At 38.5% G+C, this 27,912-nt stretch overlaps 1 protein-coding gene across 5 annotated transcripts in view; it reads right to left on the reverse strand.

The window, feature by feature from the left end:
- The window catches only part of cadm3 (cell adhesion molecule 3), a 161,081-nt gene that overhangs the window by 47,776 nt on the left and 85,393 nt on the right, over nucleotides 1-27,912 (reverse strand). For all 5 annotated transcript variants that reach the window (XM_016671490.1, XM_007552029.2, XM_007552028.2 and 2 more), the window contains exon 5: nucleotides 19,844-19,981. In XM_016671490.1, coding sequence (XP_016526976.1) covers nucleotides 19,844-19,981 — 138 coding nt within the window. The remainder of the gene's footprint in view (nucleotides 1-19,843; nucleotides 19,982-27,912) is intronic.

The following is a 27,912-nucleotide window of genomic DNA, read 5'->3' on the forward strand; positions in this document are numbered from 1 at the left end:
TCTCTCTCTCTCTCTCTCTCTCTCTCTCTCTATCTAAATCCTGTTTCTGGATTTTTCTTTCTATTTCATCAGCCGTTACTCCGGCTTCTCTCCTCTATCCTGTTGCGCTCCCCTAGTCCCTGTCCCTTCTTCTTTAAAATTGGTCCCCCTTCGCCTCATCCACTCCCCTCCAAGTCAGCTCCTGCTCAGTCACAAAGAAGCCTCACTTCTTCTTTAGTGGTTTTCTTAATTCCCCCTTCTGCTGTCTTCTTTTTCCGTCTGTCTCTCTCTGCCCCGCGTCGCTTTCTGCAGCTTCCATCACTCTCTTAGTACACTTGCAATCGCTCTGTCTATTTTTATGAACAAGCGCGCGCGCACGCTGCCCTTCTCCCTCGCTTGCTCTCGGCCGCTCTCTGTTCTCTCGTCAGCTCCTCACCATCACTTTCTTAAAACAAGGCATCTTTCTTTCTCTGCTGCCTTCTCTCTTCACACACGCACATATGCTAAGCCTCAGTCACACTCATTCCTTTCTCTTTCCCTCCTACTGTCTGGGCTGTCAGGAATACGTTGGAGAAAACCCATCCTGTTTCCAACATCCAAGCAAAGTCAAAAGACGTCTAGAAAATAAAACTGCATGAATGGGAAACAATAACAACACGTTGACCTGCGGCTCTCTGCCACGTAGCCGGAGACGAGCGCAGTGAGTGATTATAATCTCTCCATCACCGCAGGTTTTGTGTGCTGAACCTAAAGTTTTATGTGTTTATGTGTGTTAGTCTGTCATCCAGCAATGACTGATTGGTGTTGTGCAATGTCAGGACAGCTGGTGAGGCCTAAAACACGCCATCATTCATAGTTGATTCCCTTTAAATCTCTCTTTGTGTGCTTGCGTTTCTAAAGGGCACATTCACCGAAACTCCTCCAAAAATACACCATGGATGTCTGTGTTACTTTTGAATCCAGCCCTTCTAGTCATGATTAATGACCGGCTTTGCATCTTCCAGCTGTCTCTGGGTTGTTTCAGTTTGCAGACATAATGCGTATCTGACTCTGCAAGCCACCTACAGTTATAGGGAGAAGAAAGTTTCCTTTAATATTGGTACAGTAGGAAAAACTCACAGGTCAGTGCATGACTCAGTGGGTTGTAGAACCACCTTCATCAGCAGTAGCTTGAATTACCTTTTTTCTGGGATTTTTATGAGAATCTCTTATCATTTTTCTTTACAGAGATCTTTGGAGGTGTGCTGCCACGTTGCAGTGAGGTCAAACTCTGGATTTTTATTTGGCCTTTCTTCTCTTCTTTTTCAGCTCTTCCTTTTCAGATTGGTTGATGTTTTTTAGACAACTGATGAGTCAGCTTAGAGCAAGCTTCAGCAGTTGGATGGATGGCCTCCCACTTGACTTTATAATACTTTGGTAAGCAGTTGACTCAGTTACTTCAAATTGCTGTTGCAAGAAACGAGCCTAACTAATCCCACCGCCAACGCCGTGCTTGACCGCGTTTTGCTCCAACTTGTTCTGCACATTTTGAGAATTCCTAAAACATAGCTTTGTAAAAAAAAGTTTTACTGCCACATAACTTTTTAGAGAATGTACTTTTATCTGGCTTTTCTAACTGTATTAACATAAAATTTAAGATTTAACATGCCAACTGGGTGCTGAAGAGTTTGAGATGAAGCTCTCAGGGATTTTGAATGTCTCCTTCCTTTGTGGTGGCAGTTTTTAAATAGTAGGTGAATAATCGATGTAGAATGATGGATTTCAAATGATTTAGAAGCAGCTTTATAGCCCTTCCCATATTGATGGCCAACAACAATTGCTTCTCTAAGATTACTGCTATTGCCTTTCCACCTTGTCACTGTATTAACACACACCTGCAAGCTTCAGACCTGTTGATCACACCTTATGCTGATCAAATACTCCAGTGTTTTAACTACCATCACTTTGCCTTCTTTTTCCCATCACTAGACCACTTAGTCATTTCTGATATTTGTAACAAAATTGTCTTTTTCTTAGGAGTCTCCCATCAAGGACAGTCACGCCGATTCAGACGGTGCAGAATCCAGCAGCATGTCTGGTGTTTGATCAGCCAAAAAGGACACCTATCACTCTGCTGCTCACTGACCTTCACCAGCTGCCATCAAGTTTAAGTCACTAAAATTTCCTGCCAGCGTCTATGAGGAGCTAAATCCTGTCACAAAGACTTTCACTTCTTCCCACCATGCAGTAATTTCACAATCAAAACCCTTTATATCTGTGTTTAAGGTATCAAATACAGCAAGGCAATGAATGTATCCATCTATACTTTTGTAAAATATCGAATAGTCATTTCACAAGAGAAAATGTCCCTTTATTTCACTCCAAACTGCTGATCCTTCACCTTTTTGGCTTTCTGTAATGGTTCTACATGTATTTCTTTCTTTAGAGAGCCAGGATCCATCACTGCACTTTTCCTTTTATGGTCCCTGCTAGCCTGGTGTTTCACTTTAAATGGGATATGAGATGCCTCACCAGCTTATGCAGTACAAGTCATTTGAATTTCAGACATTTTGTGATATTTCTACACTGCAGTCAGAGGGGAAATGTTTTACACCTAATATCTTTGGTTAAAAAGCGTGACTGAAATTGGTTTTATTTGGCACTTATCACGATTTTCATAAAGGCCTCCAGCAAAAAATGTTTAAAATATTTTCTTATCAAAGGGACAAAGAGAAACAGACAGTACTATGAACAGCTGGGGATGTAATTTAAGTGTGACTGAAGTAAGTTTGATTCGGTCCACAGTGATGCTTCGGTGGGTCGGTGGCATGTGGAAAAATAACATCCATATGAATGGATGGATGCAAGGTTTTCTCCCAAAACAACATTGCCTGCAGCATTACGCTGCCTCTGCTGGGCTTCGTCCTTCACATCCTGAATCATGATGCCAACTACTCCTCATGTAAGCAGGATTCACTGGCCTGGCTATCCACATGGACACTCACACGTTAACATCTTTCATGGCTAGAGGCGCCCTGATCAATTTGCTGTTACATGGACGTAACATTCGTGGATGTGCCAGATGCTCAGAGGCCTTTTTAGAGCAGCTTTTGAAACCTATTAAAATGCCAAATCAGAATGATAAATTAATTTTCAACCTAAGATGTGACACTTATCATGCACAGTTCAAGTGAAAAACAAATTTATCACAGGAACACTAAGAAGCTGCAGTGAATAAATATGAACAACCCTTAAACTATTTTGTTGAATCACCTTTTGACTGAGATTGAGCCGTTTTCTTGACTTTACACTTGGCATCCATCAAGGTGAATCTGGTTCCAGCAGGATTGAGTTGACATTTTGCTCATTTGCCACTTTTAGACAAATATATAGCTTGCAGAAAAGTGACAAAGGTTAAAAAGGAGCCACTCAGAGGGAAGGTTAAAAATATCTACAGCATTATATTTACACACTGTGGCATGATGATGGTGGTCAAAAATAATTGGAGAAAATGTGACCTCCATTAATATCTGTGAAGAGGTGGTTGTATCCCCTTTATTCCTCAGACATGTCCTGACAGAAGAGCAAAGCTGAAGGTAAAAGCTTTTCTCCCAAACCTTGTAGGAGAATGTGTTACTGTCTGATGAAACCAACCGTGAATGTTTGGATCGTAATTCCAAATCCAATATGTGGCACAAACACAACACTGCAAGAACACGGCGCCTTCAATAAATAAAGACGCTGATAGCATTTTCTTCAGACGGACTCTTAGGTCCATTTGAATGAAATTATGAATAGTTGCAAATCAACAGCAAGAAAGGAATTTGGATGGGCCAGCCAGAGAGCCCACCACTAAATATGAAATAAAATCTGCAGAAACCTGAAGACGGTTATAGACAAGAAATGTTTTCACAATCTGATAAATCTGGAGATCTTTTTCACGTTGAGCCAGCAAATATCGCCAAGACAAGATGTAGGATGCTGATGCACTGATGACAAAGATAACTGAAAGAAAAAATTTTATCTAAAAGGTGCTTAAAGGTGGCACTGTTAATCAAACAGGTTGTTGCGGCTTTTCTTTAACTTCTAGCAATTTATTTTTGTTTTGTTAGTTATAATATGCCAAAATAAAAGGTGAAAAAAATGCTATGAAAGGATTTATAATGACATACTTTTGTCCACACCACACAAAAAAACACATTTCAGGTCTTTGTACACTTTTGAGAGCGATGTATCGGAATAACTGCATCTTGGCTGCCAATTCCTCCTTTCCTTTTTCAGATCCCAGTAGAGATGCAGCCATCATAGTTTGCTGGAAAGTTTCCAAATCGTTGGCCTGCTGACACTGATTTTAACTACTTCTGATTTATCTAAATGAACTACAGAAACGCAGGAACATTATTCAAAACATTTTTTTGTCATTAATTATTCATGTAGGGAGCACAGATGGCATTATGTCATGTCAAAGAGGAATTGCAGTCAGACTAAAGTTTTTCATTCTAGATTAGTGATTACATCGTTACTGTAACTCTGAGATTTCCACAAAAGCTGCCAATTGTTCTGAATTCAAAATGTTTTGTGACAGAGCTTGAAACCTGACAGAGCAGCTTTTTTATACCGTGTCCAACCTTCTTTTATCTGCTTTAGGTTTTGTTCTTAATAACTCTGTTAGCATAAATAAATAAATTGCATCTTGACGTATCGGAGTCAAAAGGTGATACCATCAGAAATATTTTTTGATACATCTGATTTCATTTTTAAATTCTCATCTTGAAAGTAGCTACATTTCAGTCTGCCTGACTGTAATAGTTTCCTGAGTAAATCTTGTTTGAGTTCACTAATCAGAAAAATATTGAATATTTCAGTTTCCAGCCAGTCACTGGTCATGGTCGAAGCAAAAAAAAAAAAGCAAAAAAAGAAAAACAAAAAAAAACAAATAAACAAAAAAAAACCTTAAAAGACAAAAAATAAAATTAAATAAAATAAAAACTGGCAGTTCTCTCTGGCTACCTACCCACTTCAGTGCATCCCGTTTCTTCTGCAGACTAGAAAAGTCCCACCTGAGCTGCAGCTGTGGAAATGTTACATCTTATTTGTCTGAGCCTTCACAATCCGGCCATGGTTGAAGGTCCTCAGACATTTACAGCTAGCCTTGCAACAAATCACCCTCAAGGTCAGAATGTTTATCTAATGCCAGAAACTGTTGTCACAAGACAATTAATGTTTTCTCTTCACCTGTCAGTGGCCACAATGTTACATTTGGGTGGTGAACATAGAAACTCTGGATGTTATCTGCAGCCCATGCATGCCCCGGCCTTGGATATGCTGCACACCCTCCGTGTTCCCCAAAACACTCAATTTTTACTTTCATCTTCAGAAAGAACCCAATATATTTTGCAGCGGTATTGAATTACAATTCAAAGATAACAGATCATTTTGTTAGCTGATACAGTCCAAAAGAAAAATGAACTTTAAGTTAAGAGCAATATGAAAAATGCAAGGTGCAGTTAATGACACAAAAATGTGTTCATTCCTTTAAAGCTTCGGTAAAGCATTTCTTTTCCGTATTTTGGGTAAACTGAGTCTTTAAGCAGACTTCCAGCCTCTGTAAAAGGCACATTCCTCTTCATGCTGCTCCCATTTTTCTCTGTCTCCTGTTTTTAGTTTGCCTGTAACAAAAGGAGCAGATAATCTGTCCTCAGGCGGGCAGCTCTCCCATTCCTTCTTCTCTTTGTGGCTTTAGCCCATTCTTTTGATTCCTTTCAATCCATAATTATAACAACACTGCCAAGGCATCTGGACAAGATGAGCGTTTTTGCACAACAAAGCCTAACTGCAGCATCTTTACATCAATACATCTTTATACTTTTGTATTACTGTATTGTATTTCAATAATTACAATACAAAGCGATACTGAATAGGAGTTTCAAAATACTAAACAGAATAATTTATGGAAAGTGCAGTCTGCTGGCAGAAAGAGGGCGCTGTTCTCGAAGTGCCGTCAGTGCTGCAGGTCAGCAGAGCTCCTCATAAGGCAGATGGAGGAAGCAGTGAGAGGGCAGCAGAATTTACTCTGCCAACATGTTTGGTCTGCTCACTAAAGCAAAGCAGAAAGCCTCTGAGTAATAAGGCAACAGCTATTCAGGGGTTTACAGGAAACATGGTGGTAATTTGGAAAGATGCCACCACTGCTGTTACCATAAGTTTGAGTCACAGTCAGCCGATGGCAAACTCAATAATCTGTTTGCCTTTTAGCAACAAAAAAAAAAGGCAGCTTATATTTTTCCTTCCTCTCTTTCTCCCTCCTTCTTATCTTTATTCTCTTTTCTGCTCATTTCTCCCACTTATCTGTAACGGACAGTCAGTGAGCGTGACTTCATGCAAAGCTCTCTTTGTCTCTGCCTGACTGTCCCACCACATCCCTTTAACTTCTCCTCTGCCCTGCCTTTTTCTAAAGAGCTTCCGCTGCGTAGCTATCCCCGCTTACATCCGGCCTGCTCTGATTCTCATGTTTACAGAGATGCTGCAGCGCCTCAGCGATGGAAACTGCATGAATAAGAACCGGATCAGTACATGCCTTGGAAACTTATTAACACCACAAACATCAACGTGAAGAAGCAATGCAAAGTAGAGCATAATTGGAAGGTGGAATTAATAAAATAAATGATTTATAGTTGTTTTTTTTTATATATAAAAATAAGAAAAGGTTGGGATTGATAGTGCTCTAGTTTTGTTGCACATCTCTTCCTTGTACAAAAAAAGTTCAAGCTCAGTCTGATTTGATAGTGTCTGTAAACATCTGTGTTCAGTTTTGCCCCAGATTCCCAAATGTATTTAAGTTTGGGTTTCTCTATGCATTAATATCAGAACCAGATTTATAGCCAAAGTTTCTGCACACAAACAATACATTTGACTTTAGTTCCACTTTGCTCTCAATATACTGGCAGTTAAATATAAATATCTAAACTTGGGAAGGAAAAAAAAAATATCCAAACCATGTCTGGCTGCTTGGTAATTTTTTGATGGAAGGTTAACCTCTGACCTCTAGATGTTTTCAACCTGAGTCCAGAGGTGGCAGGTTGTCCTGTATTCAGGAGGAGGGAAAGATTTTGCTTTTGGTTGTTTTGTTCAAGATGAATGTAGCTGTATGGATATCTTACAGAAAACTGTACAGACTAAGCATGGTGTCGACTGCTTAATAAATAAATTTTATAGACATAGAATGAGTAGAAATTAGACATGTAAATAATGTGGGATATATTAAACTGAGACAATTGGGGAAAGAATTAAGCTTATTTGTTCTTCCTACTCCTTTTTGGATTGCATATGGAAGTTTTGTTTTTCTGTCTGATTATTATTATGGTTATTTTATTTTTTCTCTGACATTTTACGTGTTTGAAATGAATAAAGATTTCATTTCATTTCAAACTTCCTCCCTGACCTGTCAGCAGTGTTCCTTGGTCCTCTATTTGTTCACTAATATCCTCTAAAAGACCTCTGAGCTCCTAGAGTTTATACACAGGTGAACTCTTTTTAATAATTCACAGACTTCTGGAGGCAGTTGGCTGCACTTGATGTTATTTAGAGGTATTCAAGTGAATGAGGCTGAGTGGAGGCCACACTTTTAAAAACCCATGCATTATTTCCCCTTCCATTTCAATTTTAATTGCAATTTCTGGTAGGCCTATCACATATAATCCCAGCGAAAGTTTCTGGTTGTCATGTGATAAACGTGAAAAAGATCAAGAGGGGTAAATACTTCTGTCAGGCATCGTGCACAGCCCCTGGAAAAATCCACATTTACAGGATCAGAGGAGAGGAAAAAGAGGGGAATAGATCCGCTCAGCGTGTTTCCACGCTCACACAGACAGGCAGCCTGCTCTCACACTTGGACACAAACATTTACAGGTTTAGGTCGCATACAGAGACACAAAGCAATATGGCAAGGACACGACACACACGCAGCACGGCTTACACACACAAGAAACTCATATCTGCACGCATATCATTGTCTCACACTTGGAAACACAACCACACAGGCCATAATTATAGATACAGAAGCAGGATCCACATCTGTGTATCCGACAAAACCTCACTCTTCCTCCCACAAGGACACGAGTCCAAACCTCAGAGTGCATCAGCTACCAACACACATTATTTTACCTCACTTTATAAAATCTCAAATAAACACATCCACGCATGCATGCAAACTAATTCCCTCTGTCACTCACCTTGCACCTCAACGTCTCCTTTGTACCAGCGCAGCTTGGCAGGGGGCTTGCTGCCCGTGCTGGTGCAGGTGAGGGTGACTTTTTCGCCCTCTGGCACTGGTTTTTCAAAGCCAGAGATCTGAGGCGTACCGGGCACACCTGCAGAGAGATAAAGCAGCATAAATAGTGGAGAGTAAGCAGGAGGGACTGGGGAAAACTTTTGTGCTGCAGGGCTCACCTTGTAGCCAGAAACAGCAATAACTGAAGGCTTGTGGCAAAGCTTCCAACAACTGCTGCATATGCTTGCAGAGCTGTGGTGAATTGATTTGGGTAAAAGTGAAGATGAACAGAACGCTGTGATACAGCATCCACCGTACTAAAGACCAGCTTGAATTTATTATATAAGATAGAAGCCAGATAAGGAAAAATAATGATGCAGTGGCTTGTACTCAAAATGCTTCATGGCTGTGCACAGCAGCCCAAATGACCTTCCAAGGTATCACACCCATTGCCCAGACTTATTAGTGTTTGTCACGCCTGGCGCACTGGAAGATTTCTCTATTTTGCTGACAAGGGACCAATTAGGGCTATACAGATAATGACTGTTTCCGTCTCAGAGGGGAAACCTGAAGTTTCAGTATGGATATAAACCTCCTGGATCGGACACTGGGTTATTTGCAGGCAATTCCTGAGATGGTTTTATCTGAAATACCAAACATTTGAGTGGATTTCAAATTTTTTTCATTATCCATGTATTAAATACATTCTGACTAGTAGCAATCCAGACAGTTGTCTGGATTGACAAACAGAAAACTAATAACACTGCTTTACAATCACAGGCAAAGTTCTAATATGTTTGTCCTGGACCATTGGAGCCATAAAAATCAGATATTTTCCCAAACCTAACCAGCTACTTTGCCCAAACCGATCCACAACAATAACAAATCTGCTCTAAGATCTAAAAGAGCAAACATAAACAACAAAAGCAGCATAAAAAGTAGAAAAGAACAGATCAATAAAGCAAGCCTTACAGTCAAGAGTCAACCAGACTCTCCTGATTAAAATTGCACTTGTTCCATCAACATTTAATGCACTATAACAGAGGCTGCTTTTGTTCCTGAGACGCAAGGTTGAACATGTTCAGCATCCAAACAAGCAAACATCTAAAGAGATGGCATTTGGTCAGGAAACCTTGAGACAACGTTTTTAAAAGTTAGACAACTTATTGTGTCGTAGTTTGTGTGTATTCTTTGAAAGGCACAACAGCCTATCTGGGTTCCAGCACTGAATTTCTTTGCGTTTCATACTGTTATACAGTTATGCAAAGAAAAATAGACATCTCATAAAAAATGTGTTATTTATTAAAAATAAATAACTGAATTAGTAAGTTTTCTTGGAATGTTGCATGTTTTCTATGCCAAACATGTTCAGGTGTATAGAAAGTATATTTTTTCCAGAAACTCTTTGCCTGCCTTTAAGATTTCTCTGGCGAACTTTACTACATCTTAAGGTTTCCTTCTTGCAAATGTCCCATGAAAGTTAAACTTTTGCAGTTTCCTTCTGATTTTAGAGCCAACATTTTCATACTAAGAGTTTTTGTTTGACGTGATTTTTTTTTTTTTTTTGATTGAATAATTATGAAACAAATCTAACTGCATACTTTAGGTGCCATCATTCCACTTCTGGCTTTTGGAGACTTCTTTTAGCATGCTGTGGTCTGCTTTCAGGATAAACTTGTTTGAAAAGCCAGACTTCTGCATGTTGATGGTTATTTTGAATGTTTTCCACTTGTAGACCGTTTTCTATGTAGTAGAATGGCTGATTTTAAATTCTTTTGACTCCTAAGGTGCTGCAATCGTTTTTCACACACTCTTTCTTTCTTTATAGCCTCAACGTTTCACTGAAAGGATTTAAGCTTTCACAAAACATGCTTGATTTATTCACATTTAGACCCACATAATACATATAAGATATGCCGACATACATGGCGAGATAAAATGCAGTGTGACAGCTTAACACTGGTGTTTTTCTGTATGAAGACACAAAGATCTGTTCTCCGAATGTCTGAAAACAAAACTAAACAATGAAATAGTGAAGAAAAAAATCTAAAAGAAACATTTGTTGTTGGTGTATAAATACACTCTGGCAGGTTGCAGATGTAATTGACCACCATGTAAGTTGTAGCTCTACGCTGGCTCAAGTTCCTCAACTAAAAACAGCCTCCAGGAGTTCTGACTTTGAGCCCCAGTTAGAATGAAAATGTGTCGAGAACAATCAGCCAGCATGGAAATAAGTGGGCGATTTACAAAATCAAAAAACACCAAAGTTTCAAAAAGTTACGGTTTTAAATCCACAAAATGTGCATCCCATTCCTACCTGGCTACCTGACTGACAGCCAGACTGGTAACCAGCAAAATACATGTTTTATAAAATTAGCATTCTCATTCCATATTTTTCCAAACTGAACTGAGACAGACTTTGTGTTCAATGATAAATATGAACTGCGGAGCTGCTGGGCCGCAGTGCAACGTCAAGAAAACACTGCAGATAATTAAACTGTCAAATATTTTAGCGACAATGGCATAAATAACAGCTTCTTATATTAGACAGCTTTTCTACAGTTTGCTAACAGACGTATCTCGTAACAACTACAACTGGCTTCAACACTGAATGGAATAAATAAATGAGTCCAACTCTGCAGGACCTCAGCGTTGGCCTGTCAGTGTTGGCTACAATCCAATCAAGTTCGGAGCTGAACATTTTATACTGATGTGTTTCCATTTGTAAAGCAGACTTTAGACTGGGAATATGATATGACTTGGTTTAATTGTGACGATTCAGCCCATCTTATAATAAATCCATTTTGAAAGACATTTTACATGGAAATTTTACAATAACAATAAGAGTACACTCTTTCTCTGCTTAACCTTTTTTCTTTATTCATGAAGTAAAAGAGGTCAGTCGCCCCAGAGTCTTTCACTCTTGTGACAAATTTGAAATGCTAACCACATTATTTTTTCCAAGACTTGAACAAATGACAAAAGCTTGAAGAAGCTCCCAAAAGGAAATGATTGACAAAAAAAATTCCTTCATTAACTCAACAATCCTACAATACTGGTGGCACTCATATTAAGTAGTCTAATATTTGGAGAGAAGCCCCCAAATGGCAGACGACGGTCCACTGAGATGTTCACAGGAACGCAATTAATTCTACGAGAGGAATAATACTGTGTCATCTCTTTAAAATGCTATTTCTGCAATTCAAATGGAGCCAATACACAGCAAAGTGTTGGTAATCCAGCTTGGCTAACATCATCAAATACATTAGTTTGCAAAACTGAGATCTACTCACAAAGTGACGATGGGATTTACCTTGCTAAAATGTATTAAGTTACATTCACAGGCTTCAACTGATCACATCAGGATATTTGTGATAACGCAACACAAAGTGGGGAATAAAGTGAAGAGAACTTGAAATAAAGTTTAAAAAAAAACATGAAAGACACTTTTCCCCACAGCATGATGCTGCAACCACCATGTTTCACAATGGGGTTAGGGTATGTTGTGCAGAGTCACACTCTAATTACTAATTCTTCTGAAGGCAGTTAGCTCCACCGGGATTTATTTGTATCAGTGTAAAAGTGGCTAAATGCATATTCACAATGCATTTTTCATAACTTTATTTTAAAAAAAGAGAAAACCAAGAAAACAATAATCTAAGGCAGAGCAGACTTCCTCCTTCATTCAGCTCGGCTGCTTCAGAGGTTTCCATGACGTTCCAAACTAAGATGGACAAAGAGGTCAAACAAAAACCAGAGGCCAAGGGAAACATCAAAACTCTTCCAGCCAAACCAAAATTTCATGATGCATTTTTTCTTTCCCAGCGATGTTTTTTCCAAACATAATAAAACTCAACACATTTTTGCTTAATTACTATCTTAACTTGAAGCACGAGTCAAACCGAACACAACAAAGGCAGCAAAAGTAATCCACACATCTTCTCTGCCAAATATTTTAGTAGGCCTCTTCATCACCGCCATTACAGTTGAGGGGATGGGAAGAAAACTTTCTAAACTCCATCTGGAGTCACTGTAGGCAGCACTTTCTCCAAGTGCTGGCAGAGTTTACAGTCATTCTGCTTTTTAAATAATGAACATTCGTCTGCCATCTACTTGCAAACTGCCATCTTGTGCATTAAGACTGGAAGGAGAGCGATGGATATATATATACATATTTATATATAGTCATAAACAGAAATACAGTTGAAAGATTTGGACAGGAAGGAAGAAGAGGATGAATGTGAGAGCAAAGCAAGAACGGATGCCAAGAGGAGCGACAAAGAACCTAACTGACAAGATCATGTGCATCTTTCTAATGAATGAATAGATGAATGAATGAATGGATGAATTAATGAATGGATGAATGGATGAATGAATGAATGGATGGATGGATGAACGTGCAGATGGATGGAACTTTTTTATAGAACACTAAAAACTAATCAGTGGCTGCACAGTGGCGCAGTTGGTAGAGCTGTTGCCTTACAGCAAGAAGGTTCTGGGTTCGATTCCTGACCCTGGTCTTTCTGCATGGAGTTTGCATGTTCTCCCTGTGCATGGTGGGTTTTCTCCGGGTACTCCGGTTTCTTCCCACAGTCCAAAAACATGACTGTCAGGTTAATTGGCCTCTCCAAATTGCCCCTGAGTGTGTGTGTGCATGGTTGTGTGTCTCTGTGTTGCCCTGCGACAGACTGGCGACCTGTCCAGGATGTACCCCGCCTCTCGCCCCGAACATTAGCTGGAGATGGACACCAGCAACCCTCCCGACCCCACTGAGGGACAAGGGTGTAAAGAACATGGATGGATAAAAATCACAATTGTTTGCAAATAAAGGCAGGGCAATTAAGTTAATTAGTATCTATAATTTTCAACATTGTACATATATATTGTATATTTTTTATTTGTAAATTCAAACAGTAAAATAAATAAAATAATTACAAAATTATACCAAAGCTTAAGCTAAAATATTAATTTGGTGTTTTAAAGCCACTTTCTTCCTATTTTGCTCAGATTAAACTTCAACAGGTGATTTTTATGCAGTTCTTATCATTGATGACATCACAAAGTACTTTAAGGTACATGAGATAAAAACATTGAGTTGGTTTTCCAGATGTAGATGATTGAAGGAACTGAGTTTCAGTCATTTGAGTGGCAGATTTCCTTTACATTGCCAAGATTTATGAAATATATTAAATTAATAAGTCTCAGTTATTTCTTTTTTCCACCATAAAAATTTGCACAATTAAGATTTTATAGTTGATCTTTGGTCACTCAGCTTGTTGCAAAAAATTATGTGTTAGTATTTTCTTTGCCTGCCCCAGAGAAAAATGTTGAAAATGACAGTTTGTCAGACAGAAAATTACATTTAGGATAGACAAAGATTCTGAATAAACCAAAAGTGAAAACATTTTGTATAGAGCAGATCAGCTGAAGGCTGATGGATTCCTCTGCATGATTTCTCAGACGGTTTTGTGCTGCATTGTTTCTTTTTTTCCAAAAGAAATGCACACACAGTACAACCTGCTGTCACTGCGAGGTTGAAGAAAAGCACAGACAGTGAGTGTAATGCAGCAAGAAGAACTTTTTCAGGTTCTCTGTTATATTAAAAATTTTTTCTATCCTTATGATTTAAATTCAAGGGCTGCACCATCCACAACAAATTACTGGTGTAAGTTAACTTACTTAAAAACAAACGTGTTACTTATCTAATAACTTAAGTTCAAATCTTTTACGTTGGAGGTTTTCAGCTCTGTGACCAAACCTGAACACCCGTTAAAGACCAACAGGCAGATCTGCTTCAGTTTCCACTGGACTGATGTGTTTTTTCAGCAGACTCCACCCTGTGGCAGTCAGCATCCAGAGGCATCATGTGCAGAAGTGTATCTGTTACATTACATCCAACCTGTTTTAGCTCACACTTTTAAACCAAACTGTAATAAATATACATTTGAGAATGTAAATAAAGTAAGAAAAGGCGATATGCAATGTTTGCAGAGCACTGCATGATGCGATCAAGTGGTCGGTGATGCTGCATGACTTGGCTAAATATAATTCACTTGTTATGGGTGCCATAATTGAATTTAATGTCTCCATTGGCAGCACTGTTGTTCATCAGGATGCTTCTGTGATATTAGCTCCTCAGCACCGCAGAGATGCCCACAAGCAGCACTAAAAAGTGCAACGAAATAACTGAGGTGTACATCAAAAAAATACAAACGTGGTCAATTTTTAATGTACCACCATTTGATGTAGTGCACTGTGTGCGGAAGCTCCCTTGCAGAAAAGTAGCATTGAATATTAATGAGGGAATAATACTGCACGCATAGAACTGGCCAGAAAAGTCATGTTGAGACCCTTCCCTTATATTCGGAGAAAAAGAATAAAGCCCCTATAAATTATTCTCAGGACAGAGCACCGGCATGACACAGATTTTGAACGCACCGACACAGCCCTTTAAACTGGCCGTACTCAGCAGTTGTGTCCGGATGTGTAATTGTGTGTGCAGGAGTCAAATCATTCACGTCAAAACAAGGTTAAAATGCACACAAACAAACAAAGCTCTGCCAAAACCCTCCACATCTCTGCTCAATTTTCCCATGGAGATTCGTGTGTTTTCAACATTTTAGTATACATTTTTAATGGGGCGGCTCTCTCTCGGGGGTCATGAAATATTTAGGAAACGCAGAATACAGTGTCACAGCTGTCAACTACAGTGAATTAAGAAAAAAAAATGCTTGAGTCACAATTACAGGAATATGAAATGAAACAGAAAGGAGTGTTTCTCATGCTAATTTAAAAGAGCTGAAGCAAACCAGGCTTCACTCTTCATCCTTCTTACAAAATAGCAACTTAACATTTCTTTTGGCTGCTGCTCCCAATGCTGTCCAGGGCAACTACGTTTAATTCCCTCATTAAACCCTGCATAACCACCAAGCAATCTGAATGAAAGAATGTTCGAGGATGCTTCTGCCGATGCCGAACGAATAACGCTAAATTTGAGAACGAGCCCTTTGGCTTTTTTCAACCATGCAAACGTAAGCCATCCCGCTCCACCCTTAGCGTTTTAATTCTAGCATCTCGTTTTCTACTTAGAGCAGTTTCCAAAAAAAAATGAGGCAGAAATCCTTGGCAGCTCTGGTTGTCATCCAAGAACTTCTTGGCTAGTTTCAGAGCAGAAAACACAGATGAAACTTTTATTTTTCACAAATAAACTTGGAGTTTTAAACATTCTTGTTTAAACAGAAGTTGATGCAAAGTTTAGCGAACACAAAGAATCCTCCATTAAATTTAAAAGTATGTGATTATTGACATGAAATTTGCACAGGTTGTTAGTAAAAACCCAGGAAATCCACACATATGAAGAAATCTGCACAAAGAAACCCAGAAATAATTACAACAGTGAATTAAGAAAAAAAATGCTTGAGGATGACAAAGAATAAGTTTAATCATAAGGCTGCAAACTTTTTAGGAACTCTTTGCTTTTACACTTTATGTCATGTTCATTATGGAAAACCTTGGTAGTGAGAATCTTTTTCATGGCCATCAGGATTAAACTGGCTAATAATAATTTACCCTTACAGGAAGGAGTGCTTTCTAACTACTGACAGGTTTCAGATTTTCTGAATTTACATTCATTTACTCATTTTATCACTCATTCATCTTCATTATGCAACTTCATTTATGGAATAATCTGTGTTGAAATATTTGTATTTGTGATTGAATTGGGTTATTACTGAGATTTGCTTATAAATTTGATGTCAATCGGAGCATTAGAGATATAAAAACATAAATGTGTTGAGTAGTTTTTGTTCCCCACTGTGGCAGTCTGAAAGGAAGGTTTTCAGTCTTGGATTTCAGACAAAAAATACTGAATCATGTTTATGATTTCTGATTGAACAGGACTCCTGTGGCTACTGTCAGTTTTCTAACATGCAGAAACAACTTCTAGTCATTTTGTTACTCCATCATTTTGTACTTTTGCAATTTTTGCTTGCATGGTACCCATTTTTCTGTTTATAAAAAGTCATATGTGTTCAACAGACATTTTGTTCTGATTATACTCTACAAAACCTCTAAAATATGTGTACTCTTGAATTGAATTATATGTTAGGCTTTGNGAAATATTTTTTGATACATCTGATTTCATTTTTAAATTCTCATCTTGAAAGTAGCTACATTTCAGTCTGCCTGACTGTAATAGTTTCCTGAGTAAATCTTGTTTGAGTTCACTAATCAGAAAAATATTGAATATTTCAGTTTCCAGCCAGTCACTGGTCATGGTCGAAGCAAAAAAAAAAAAGCAAAAAAAGAAAAACAAAAAAAAACAAATAAACAAAAAAAAACCTTAAAAGACAAAAAATAAAATTAAATAAAATAAAAACTGGCAGTTCTCTCTGGCTACCTACCCACTTCAGTGCATCCCGTTTCTTCTGCAGACTAGAAAAGTCCCACCTGAGCTGCAGCTGTGGAAATGTTACATCTTATTTGTCTGAGCCTTCACAATCCGGCCATGGTTGAAGGTCCTCAGACATTTACAGCTAGCCTTGCAACAAATCACCCTCAAGGTCAGAATGTTTATCTAATGCCAGAAACTGTTGTCACAAGACAATTAATGTTTTCTCTTCACCTGTCAGTGGTCACAATGTGACATTTGGGTGGTGAACATAAAAACTCTGGATGTTATCTGCAGCCCATGCATGCCCCGGCCTTGGATATGCTGCACACCCTCCGTGTTCCCCAAAACACTCAATTTTTACTTTCATCTTCAGAAAGAACCCAATATATTTTGCAGCGGTATTGAATTACAATTCAAAGATAACAGATCATTTTGTTAGCTGATACAGTCCAAAAGAAAAATGAACTTTAAGTTAAGAGCAATATGAAAAATGCAAGGTGCAGTTAATGACACAAAAATGTGTTCATTCCTTTAAAGCTTCGGTAAAGCATTTCTTTTCCGTATTTTGGGTAAACTGAGTCTTTAAGCAAACTTCCAGCCTCTGTAAAAGGCACATTCCTCTTCATGCTGCTCCCATTTTTCTCTGTCTCCTGTTTTTAGTTTGCCTGTAACAAAAGGAGCAGATAATCTGTCCTCAGGCGGGCAGCTCTCCCATTCCTTCTTCTCTTTGTGGCTTTAGCCCATTCTTTTGATTCCTTTCAATCCATAATTATAACAACACTGCCAAGGCATCTGGACAAGATGAGCGTTTTTGCACAACAAAGCCTAACTGCAGCATCTTTACATCAATACATCTTTATACTTTTGTATTACTGTATTGTATTTCAATAATTACAATACAAAGCGATACTGTATAGGAGTTTCAAAATACTAAGCAGAATAATTTATGGAAAGTGCAGTCTGCTGGCAGAAAGAGGGCGCTGTTCTCGAAGTGCCGTCAGTGCTGCAGGTCAGCAGAGCTCCTCATAAGGCAGATGGAGGAAGCAGTGAGAGGGCAGCAGAATTTACTCTGCCAACATGTTTGGTCTGCTCACTAAAGCAAAGCAGAAAGCCTCTGAGTAATAAGGCAACAGCTATTCAGGGGTTTACAGGAAACATGGTGGTAATTTGGAAAGATGCCACCACTGCTGTTACCATAAGTTTGAGTCACAGTCAGCCGATGGCAAACTCAATAATCTGTTTGCCTTTTAGCAACAAAAAAAAAAGGCAGCTTATATTTTTCCTTCCTCTCTTTCTCCCTCCTTCTTATCTTTATTCTCTTTTCTGCTCATTTCTCCCACTTATCTGTAACGGACAGTCAGTGAGCGTGACTTCATGCAAAGCTCTCTTTGTCTCTGCCTGACTGTCCCACCACATCCCTTTAACTTCTCCTCTGCCCTGCCTTTTTCTAAAGAGCTTCCGCTGCGTAGCTATCCCCGCTTACATCCGGCCTGCTCTGATTCTCATGTTTACAGAGATGCTGCAGCGCCTCAGCGATGGAAACTGCATGAATAAGAACCGGATCAGTACATGCCTTGGAAACTTATTAACACCACAAACATCAACGTGAAGAAGCAATGCAAAGTAGAGCATAATTGGAAGGTGGAATTAATAAAATAAATGATTTATAGTTGTTTTTTTTTATATATAAAAATAAGAAAAGGTTGGGATTGATAGTGCTCTAGTTTTGTTGCACATCTCTTCCTTGTACAAAAAAAGTTCAAGCTCAGTCTGATTTGATAGTGTCTGTAAACATCTGTGTTCAGTTTTGCCCCAGATTCCCAAATGTATTTAAGTTTGGGTTTCTCTATGCATTAATATCAGAACCAGATTTATAGCCAAAGTTTCTGCACACAAACAATAAATTTGACTTTGATTCCACTTTGCTCTCAATATACTGGCAGTTAAATATAAATATCTAAACTTGGGAAGGAAAAAAAAATCCAAACCATGTCTGGCTGCTTGGTAATTTTTTGATGGAAGGTTAACCTCTGACCTCTAGATGTTTTCAACCTGAGTCCAGAGGTGGCAGGTTGTCCTGTATTCAGGAGGAGGGAAAGATTTTGCTTTTGGTTGTTTTGTTCAAGATGAATGTAGCTGTATGGATATCTTACAGAAAACTGTACAGACTAAGCATGGTGTCGACTGCTTAATAAATAAATTTTATAGACATAGAATGAGTAGAAATTAGACATGTAAATAATGTGGGATATATTAAACTGAGACAATTGGGGAAAGAATTAAGCTTATTTGTTCTTCCTACTCCTTTTTGGATTGCATATGGAAGTTTTGTTTTTCTGTCTGATTATTATTATGGTTATTTTATTTTTTCTCTGACATTTTACGTGTTTGAAATGAATAAAGATTTGATTTCATTTCAAACTTCCTCCCTGACCTGTCAGCAGTGTTCCTTGGTCCTCTATTTGTTCACTAATATCCTCTAAAAGACCTCTGAGCTCCTAGAGTTTATACACAGGTGAACTCTTTTTAATAATTCACAGACTTCTGGAGGCAGTTGGCTGCACTTGATGTTATTTAGAGGTATTCAAGTGAATGAGGCTGAGTGGAGGCCACACTTTTAAAAACCCATGCATTATTTCCCCTTCCATTTCAATTTTAATTGCAATTTCTGGTAGGCCTATCACATATAATCCCAGCGAAAGTTTCTGGTTGTCATGTGATAAACGTGAAAAAGATCAAGAGGGGTAAATACTTCTGTCAGGCATCGTGCACAGCCCCTGGAAAAATCCACATTTACAGGATCAGAGGAGAGGAAAAAGAGGGGAATAGATCCGCTCAGCGTGTTTCCACGCTCACACAGACAGGCAGCCTGCTCTCACACTTGGACACAAACATTTACAGGTTTAGGTCGCATACAGAGACACAAAGCAATATGGCAAGGACACGACACACACGCAGCACGGCTTACACACACAAGAAACTCATATCTGCACGCATATCATTGTCTCACACTTGGAAACACAACCACACAGGCCATAATTATAGATACAGAAGCAGGATCCACATCTGTGTATCCGACAAAACCTCACTCTTCCTCCCACAAGGACACGAGTCCAAACCTCAGAGTGCATCAGCTACCAACACACATTATTTTACCTCACTTTATAAAATCTCAAATAAACACATCCACGCATGCATGCAAACTAATTCCCTCTGTCACTCACCTTGCACCTCGACGTCTCCTTTGTACCAGCGCAGCTTGGCAGGGGGCTTGCTGCCCGTGCTGGTGCAGGTGAGGGTGACTTTTTCGCCCTCTGGCACTGGTTTTTCAAAGCCAGAGATCTGAGGCGTACCGGGCACACCTGCAGAGAGATAAAGCAGCATAAATAGTGGAGAGTAAGCAGGAGGGACTGGGGAAAACTTTTGTGCTGCAGGGCTCACCTTGTAGCCAGAAACAGCAATAACTGAAGGCTTGTGGCAAAGCTTCCAACAACTGCTGCATATGCTTGCAGAGCTGTGGTGAATTGATTTGGGTAAAAGTGAAGATGAACAGAACGCTGTGATACAGCATCCACCGTACTAAAGACCAGCTTGAATTTATTATATAAGATAGAAGCCAGATAAGGAAAAATAATGATGCAGTGGCTTGTACTCAAAATGCTTCATGGCTGTGCACAGCAGCCCAAATGACCTTCCAAGGTATCACACCCATTGCCCAGACTTATTAGTGTTTGTCACGCCTGGCGCACTGGAAGATTTCTCTATTTTGCTGACAAGGGACCAATTAGGGCTATACAGATAATGACTGTTTCCGTCTCAGAGGGGAAACCTGAAGTTTCAGTATGGATATAAACCTCCTGGATCGGACACTGGGTTATTTGCAGGCAATTCCTGAGATGGTTTTATCTGAAATACCAAACATTTGAGTGGATTTCAAATTTTTTTCATTATCCATGTATTAAATACATTCTGACTAGTAGCAATCCAGACAGTTGTCTGGATTGACAAACAGAAAACTAATAACACTGCTTTACAATCACAGGCAAAGTTCTAATATGTTTGTCCTGGACCATTGGAGCCATAAAAATCAGATATTTTCCCAAACCTAACCAGCTACTTTGCCCAAACCGATCCACAACAATAACAAATCTGCTCTAAGATCTAAAAGAGCAAACATAAACAACAAAAGCAGCATAAAAAGTAGAAAAGAACAGATCAATAAAGCAAGCCTTACAGTCAAGAGTCAACCAGACTCTCCTGATTAAAATTGCACTTGTTCCATCAACATTTAATGCACTATAACAGAGGCTGCTTTTGTTCCTGAGACGCAAGGTTGAACATGTTCAGCATCCAAACAAGCAAACATCTAAAGAGATGGCATTTGGTCAGGAAACCTTGAGACAACGTTTTTAAAAGTTAGACAACTTATTGTGTCGTAGTTTGTGTGTATTCTTTGAAAGGCACAACAGCCTATCTGGGTTCCAGCACTGAATTTCTTTGCGTTTCATACTGTTATACAGTTATGCAAAGAAAAATAGACATCTCATAAAAAATGTGTTATTTATTAAAAATAAATAACTGAATTAGTAAGTTTTCTTGGAATGTTGCATGTTTTCTATGCCAAACATGTTCAGGTGTATAGAAAGTATATTTTTTCCAGAAACTCTTTGCCTGCCTTTAAGATTTCTCTGGCGAACTTTACTACATCTTAAGGTTTCCTTCTTGCAAATGTCCCATGAAAGTTAAACTTTTGCAGTTTCCTTCTGATTTTAGAGCCAACATTTTCATACTAAGAGTTTTTGTTTGACGTGATTTTTTTTTTTTTTTTGATTGAATAATTATGAAACAAATCTAACTGCATACTTTAGGTGCCATCATTCCACTTCTGGCTTTTGGAGACTTCTTTTAGCATGCTGTGGTCTGCTTTCAGGATAAACTTGTTTGAAAAGCCAGACTTCTGCATGTTGATGGTTATTTTGAATGTTTTCCACTTGTAGACCGTTTTCTATGTAGTAGAATGGCTGATTTTAAATTCTTTTGACTCCTAAGGTGCTGCAATCGTTTTTCACACACTCTTTCTTTCTTTATAGCCTCAACGTTTCACTGAAAGGATTTAAGCTTTCACAAAACATGCTTGATTTATTCACATTTAGACCCACATAATACATATAAGATATGCCGACATACATGGCGAGATAAAATGCAGTGTGACAGCTTAACACTGGTGTTTTTCTGTATGAAGACACAAAGATCTGTTCTCCGAATGTCTGAAAACAAAACTAAACAATGAAATAGTGAAGAAAAAAATCTAAAAGAAACATTTGTTGTTGGTGTATAAATACACTCTGGCAGGTTGCAGATGTAATTGACCACCATGTAAGTTGTAGCTCTACGCTGGCTCAAGTTCCTCAACTAAAAACAGCCTCCAGGAGTTCTGACTTTGAGCCCCAGTTAGAATGAAAATGTGTCGAGAACAATCAGCCAGCATGGAAATAAGTGGGCGATTTACAAAATCAAAAAACACCAAAGTTTCAAAAAGTTACGGTTTTAAATCCACAAAATGTGCATCCCATTCCTACCTGGCTACCTGACTGACAGCCAGACTGGTAACCAGCAAAATACATGTTTTATAAAATTAGCATTCTCATTCCATATTTTTCCAAACTGAACTGAGACAGACTTTGTGTTCAATGATAAATATGAACTGCGGAGCTGCTGGGCCGCAGTGCAACGTCAAGAAAACACTGCAGATAATTAAACTGTCAAATATTTTAGCGACAATGGCATAAATAACAGCTTCTTATATTAGACAGCTTTTCTACAGTTTGCTAACAGACGTATCTCGTAACAACTACAACTGGCTTCAACACTGAATGGAATAAATAAATGAGTCCAACTCTGCAGGACCTCAGCGTTGGCCTGTCAGTGTTGGCTACAATCCAATCAAGTTCGGAGCTGAACATTTTATACTGATGTGTTTCCATTTGTAAAGCAGACTTTAGACTGGGAATATGATATGACTTGGTTTAATTGTGACGATTCAGCCCATCTTATAATAAATCCATTTTGAAAGACATTTTACATGGAAATTTTACAATAACAATAAGAGTACACTCTTTCTCTGCTTAACCTTTTTTCTTTATTCATGAAGTAAAAGAGGTCAGTCGCCCCAGAGTCTTTCACTCTTGTGACAAATTTGAAATGCTAACCACATTATTTTTTCCAAGACTTGAACAAATGACAAAAGCTTGAAGAAGCTCCCAAAAGGAAATGATTGACAAAAAAAATTCCTTCATTAACTCAACAATCCTACAATACTGGTGGCACTCATATTAAGTAGTCTAATATTTGGAGAGAAGCCCCCAAATGGCAGACGACGGTCCACTGAGATGTTCACAGGAACGCAATTAATTCTACGAGAGGAATAATACTGTGTCATCTCTTTAAAATGCTATTTCTGCAATTCAAATGGAGCCAATACACAGCAAAGTGTTGGTAATCCAGCTTGGCTAACATCATCAAATACATTAGTTTGCAAAACTGAGATCTACTCACAAAGTGACGATGGGATTTACCTTGCTAAAATGTATTAAGTTACATTCACAGGCTTCAACTGATCACATCAGGATATTTGTGATAACGCAACACAAAGTGGGGAATAAAGTGAAGAGAACTTGAAATAAAGTTTAAAAAAAAACATGAAAGACACTTTTCCCCACAGCATGATGCTGCAACCACCATGTTTCACAATGGGGTTAGGGTATGTTGTGCAGAGTCACACTCTAATTACTAATTCTTCTGAAGGCAGTTAGCTCCACCGGGATTTATTTGTATCAGTGTAAAAGTGGCTAAATGCATATTCACAATGCATTTTTCATAACTTTATTTTAAAAAAAGAGAAAACCAAGAAAACAATAATCTAAGGCAGAGCAGACTTCCTCCTTCATTCAGCTCGGCTGCTTCAGAGGTTTCCATGACGTTCCAAACTAAGATGGACAAAGAGGTCAAACAAAAACCAGAGGCCAAGGGAAACATCAAAACTCTTCCAGCCAAACCAAAATTTCATGATGCATTTTTTCTTTCCCAGCGATGTTTTTTCCAAACATAATAAAACTCAACACATTTTTGCTTAATTACTATCTTAACTTGAAGCACGAGTCAAACCGAACACAACAAAGGCAGCAAAAGTAATCCACACATCTTCTCTGCCAAATATTTTAGTAGGCCTCTTCATCACCGCCATTACAGTTGAGGGGATGGGAAGAAAACTTTCTAAACTCCATCTGGAGTCACTGTAGGCAGCACTTTCTCCAAGTGCTGGCAGAGTTTACAGTCATTCTGCTTTTTAAATAATGAACATTCGTCTGCCATCTACTTGCAAACTGCCATCTTGTGCATTAAGACTGGAAGGAGAGCGATGGATATATATATACATATTTATATATAGTCATAAACAGAAATACAGTTGAAAGATTTGGACAGGAAGGAAGAAGAGGATGAATGTGAGAGCAAAGCAAGAACGGATGCCAAGAGGAGCGACAAAGAACCTAACTGACAAGATCATGTGCATCTTTCTAATGAATGAATAGATGAATGAATGAATGGATGAATTAATGAATGGATGAATGGATGAATGAATGAATGGATGGATGGATGAACGTGCAGATGGATGGAACTTTTTTATAGAACACTAAAAACTAATCAGTGGCTGCACAGTGGCGCAGTTGGTAGAGCTGTTGCCTTACAGCAAGAAGGTTCTGGGTTCGATTCCTGACCCTGGTCTTTCTGCATGGAGTTTGCATGTTCTCCCTGTGCATGGTGGGTTTTCTCCGGGTACTCCGGTTTCTTCCCACAGTCCAAAAACATGACTGTCAGGTTAATTGGCCTCTCCAAATTGCCCCTGAGTGTGTGTGTGCATGGTTGTGTGTCTCTGTGTTGCCCTGCGACAGACTGGCGACCTGTCCAGGATGTACCCCGCCTCTCGCCCCGAACATTAGCTGGAGATGGACACCAGCAACCCTCCCGACCCCACTGAGGGACAAGGGTGTAAAGAACATGGATGGATAAAAATCACAATTGTTTGCAAATAAAGGCAGGGCAATTAAGTTAATTAGTATCTATAATTTTCAACATTGTACATATATATTGTATATTTTTTATTTGTAAATTCAAACAGTAAAATAAATAAAATAATTACAAAATTATATCAATGCTTAAGCTAAAATATTAATTTGGTGTTTTAAAGCCACTTTCTTCCTATTTTGCTCAGATTAAACTTCAACAGGTGATTTTTATGCAGTTCTTATCATTGATGACATCACAAAGTACTTTAAGGTACATGAGATAAAAACATTGAGTTGGTTTTCCAGATGTAGATGATTGAAGGAACTGAGTTTCAGTCATTTGAGTGGCAGATTTCCTTTACATTGCCAAGATTTATGAAATATATTAAATTAATAAGTCTCAGTTATTTCTTTTTTCCACCATAAAAATTTGCACAATTAAGATTTTATAGTTGATCTTTGGTCACTCAGCTTGTTGCAAAAAATTATGTGTTAGTATTTTCTTTGCCTGCCCCAGAGAAAAATGTTGAAAATGACAGTTTGTCAGACAGAAAATTACATTTAGGATAGACAAAGATTCTGAATAAACCAAAAGTGAAAACATTTTGTATAGAGCAGATCAGCTGAAGGCTGATGGATTCCTCTGCATGATTTCTCAGACGGTTTTGTGCTGCATTGTTTCTTTTTTTCCAAAAGAAATGCACACACAGTACAACCTGCTGTCACTGCGAGGTTGAAGAAAAGCACAGACAGTGAGTGTAATGCAGCAAGAAGAACTTTTTCAGGTTCTCTGTTATATTAAAAATTTTTTCTATCCTTATGATTTAAATTCAAGGGCTGCACCATCCACAACAAATTACTGGTGTAAGTTAACTTACTTAAAAACAAACGTGTTACTTATCTAATAACTTAAGTTCAAATCTTTTACGTTGGAGGTTTTCAGCTCTGTGACCAAACCTGAACACCCGTTAAAGACCAACAGGCAGATCTGCTTCAGTTTCCACTGGACTGATGTGTTTTTTCAGCAGACTCCACCCTGTGGCAGTCAGCATCCAGAGGCATCATGTGCAGAAGTGTATCTGTTACATTACATCCAACCTGTTTTAGCTCACACTTTTAAACCAAACTGTAATAAATATACATTTGAGAATGTAAATAAAGTAAGAAAAGGCGATATGCAATGTTTGCAGAGCACTGCATGATGCGATCAAGTGGTCGGTGATGCTGCATGACTTGACTAAATATAATTTACTTGTTATGGGTGCCATAATTGAATTTAATGTCTCCATTGGCAGCACTGTTGTTCATCAGGATGCTTCTGTGATATTAGCTCCTCAGCACCGCAGAGATGCCCACAAGCAGCACTAAAAAGTGCAACGAAATAACTGAGGTGTACATCAAAAAAATACAAACGTGGTCAATTTTTAATGTACCACCATTTGATGTAGTGCACTGTGTGCGGAAGCTCCCTTGCAGAAAAGTAGCATTGAATATTAATGAGGGAATAATACTGCACGCATAGAACTGGCCAGAAAAGTCATGTTGAGACCCTTCCCTTATATTCGGAGAAAGAGAATAAAGCCCCTATAAATTATTCTCAGGACAGAGCACCGGCATGACACAGATTTTGAACGCACCGACACAGCCCTTTAAACTGGCCGTACTCAGCAGTTGTGTCCGGATGTGTAATTGTGTGTGCAGGAGTCAAATCATTCACGTCAAAACAAGGTTAAAATGCACACAAACAAACAAAGCTCTGCCAAAACCTTCCACATCTCTGCTCAATTTTCCCATGGAGATTCGTGTGTTTTCAACATTTTAGTATACATTTTTAATGGGGCGGCTCTCTCTCGGGGGTCATGAAATATTTAGGAAACGCAGAATACAGTGTCACAGCTGTCAACTACAGTGAATTAAGAAAAAAAAATGCTTGAGTCACAATTACAGGAATATGAAATGAAACAGAAAGGAGTGTTTCTCATGCTAATTTAAAAGAGCTGAAGCAAACCAGGCTTCACTCTTCATCCTTCTTACAAAATAGCAACTTAACATTTCTTTTGGCTGCTGCTCCCAATGCTGTCCAGGGCAACTACGTTTAATTCCCTCATTAAACCCTGCATAACCACCAAGCAATCTGAATGAAAGAATGTTCGAGGATGCTTCTGCCGATGCCGAACGAATAACGCTAAATTTGAGAACGAGCCCTTCGGCTTTTTTCAAGCAACACAGCAGCCGTGCAAACGTAAGCCATCCCGCTCCACCCTTAGCGTTTTAATTCTAGCATCTCGTTTTCTACTTAGAGCAGTTTCCAAAAAAAAATGAGGCAGAAATCCTTGGCAGCTCTGGTTGTCATCCAAGAACTTCTTGGCTAGTTTCAGAGCAGAAAACACAGATGAAACTTTTATTTTTCACAAATAAACTTGGAGTTTTAAACATTCTTGTTTAAACAGAAGTTGATGCAAAGTTTAGCGAACACAAAGAATCCTCCATTAAATTTAAAAGTATGTGATTATTGACATGAAATTTGCACAGGTTGTTAGTAAAAACCCAGGAAATCCACACATATGAAGAAATCTGCACAAAGAAACCCAGAAATAATTACAACAGTGAATTAAGAAAAAAAATGCTTGAGGATGACAAAGAATAAGTTTAATCATAAGGCTGCAAACTTTTTAGGAACTCTTTGCTTTTACACTTTATGTCATGTTCATTATGGAAAACCTTGGTAGTGAGAATCTTTTTCATGGCCATCAGGATTAAACTGGCTAATAATAATTTACCCTTACAGGAAGGAGTGCTTTCTAACTACTGACAGGTTTCAGATTTTCTGAATTTACATTCATTTACTCATTTTATCACTCATTCATCTTCATTATGCAACTTAATTTATGGAATAATCTGTGTTGAAATATTTGTATTTGTGATTGAATTGGGTTATTACTGAGATTTGCTTATAAATTTGATGTCAATCGGAGCATTAGAGATATAAAAACATAAATGTGTTGAGTAGTTTTTGTTCCCCACTGTGGCAGTCTGAAAGGAAGGTTTTCAGTCTTGGATTTCAGACAAAAAATACTGAATCATGTTTATGATTTCTGATTGAACAGGACTCCTGTGGCTACTGTCAGTTTTCTAACATGCAGAAACAACTTCTAGTCATTTTGTCACTCCATCATTTTGTACTTTTGCAATTTTTGCTTGCATGGTACCCATTTTTCTGTTTATAAAAA

Source organism: Poecilia formosa, unplaced genomic scaffold, assembly GCF_000485575.1.
Source record: "Poecilia formosa unplaced genomic scaffold, Poecilia_formosa-5.1.2 Scaffold45, whole genome shotgun sequence".
In the NCBI taxonomy this organism is placed as follows: domain Eukaryota; kingdom Metazoa; phylum Chordata; class Actinopteri; order Cyprinodontiformes; family Poeciliidae; genus Poecilia; species Poecilia formosa.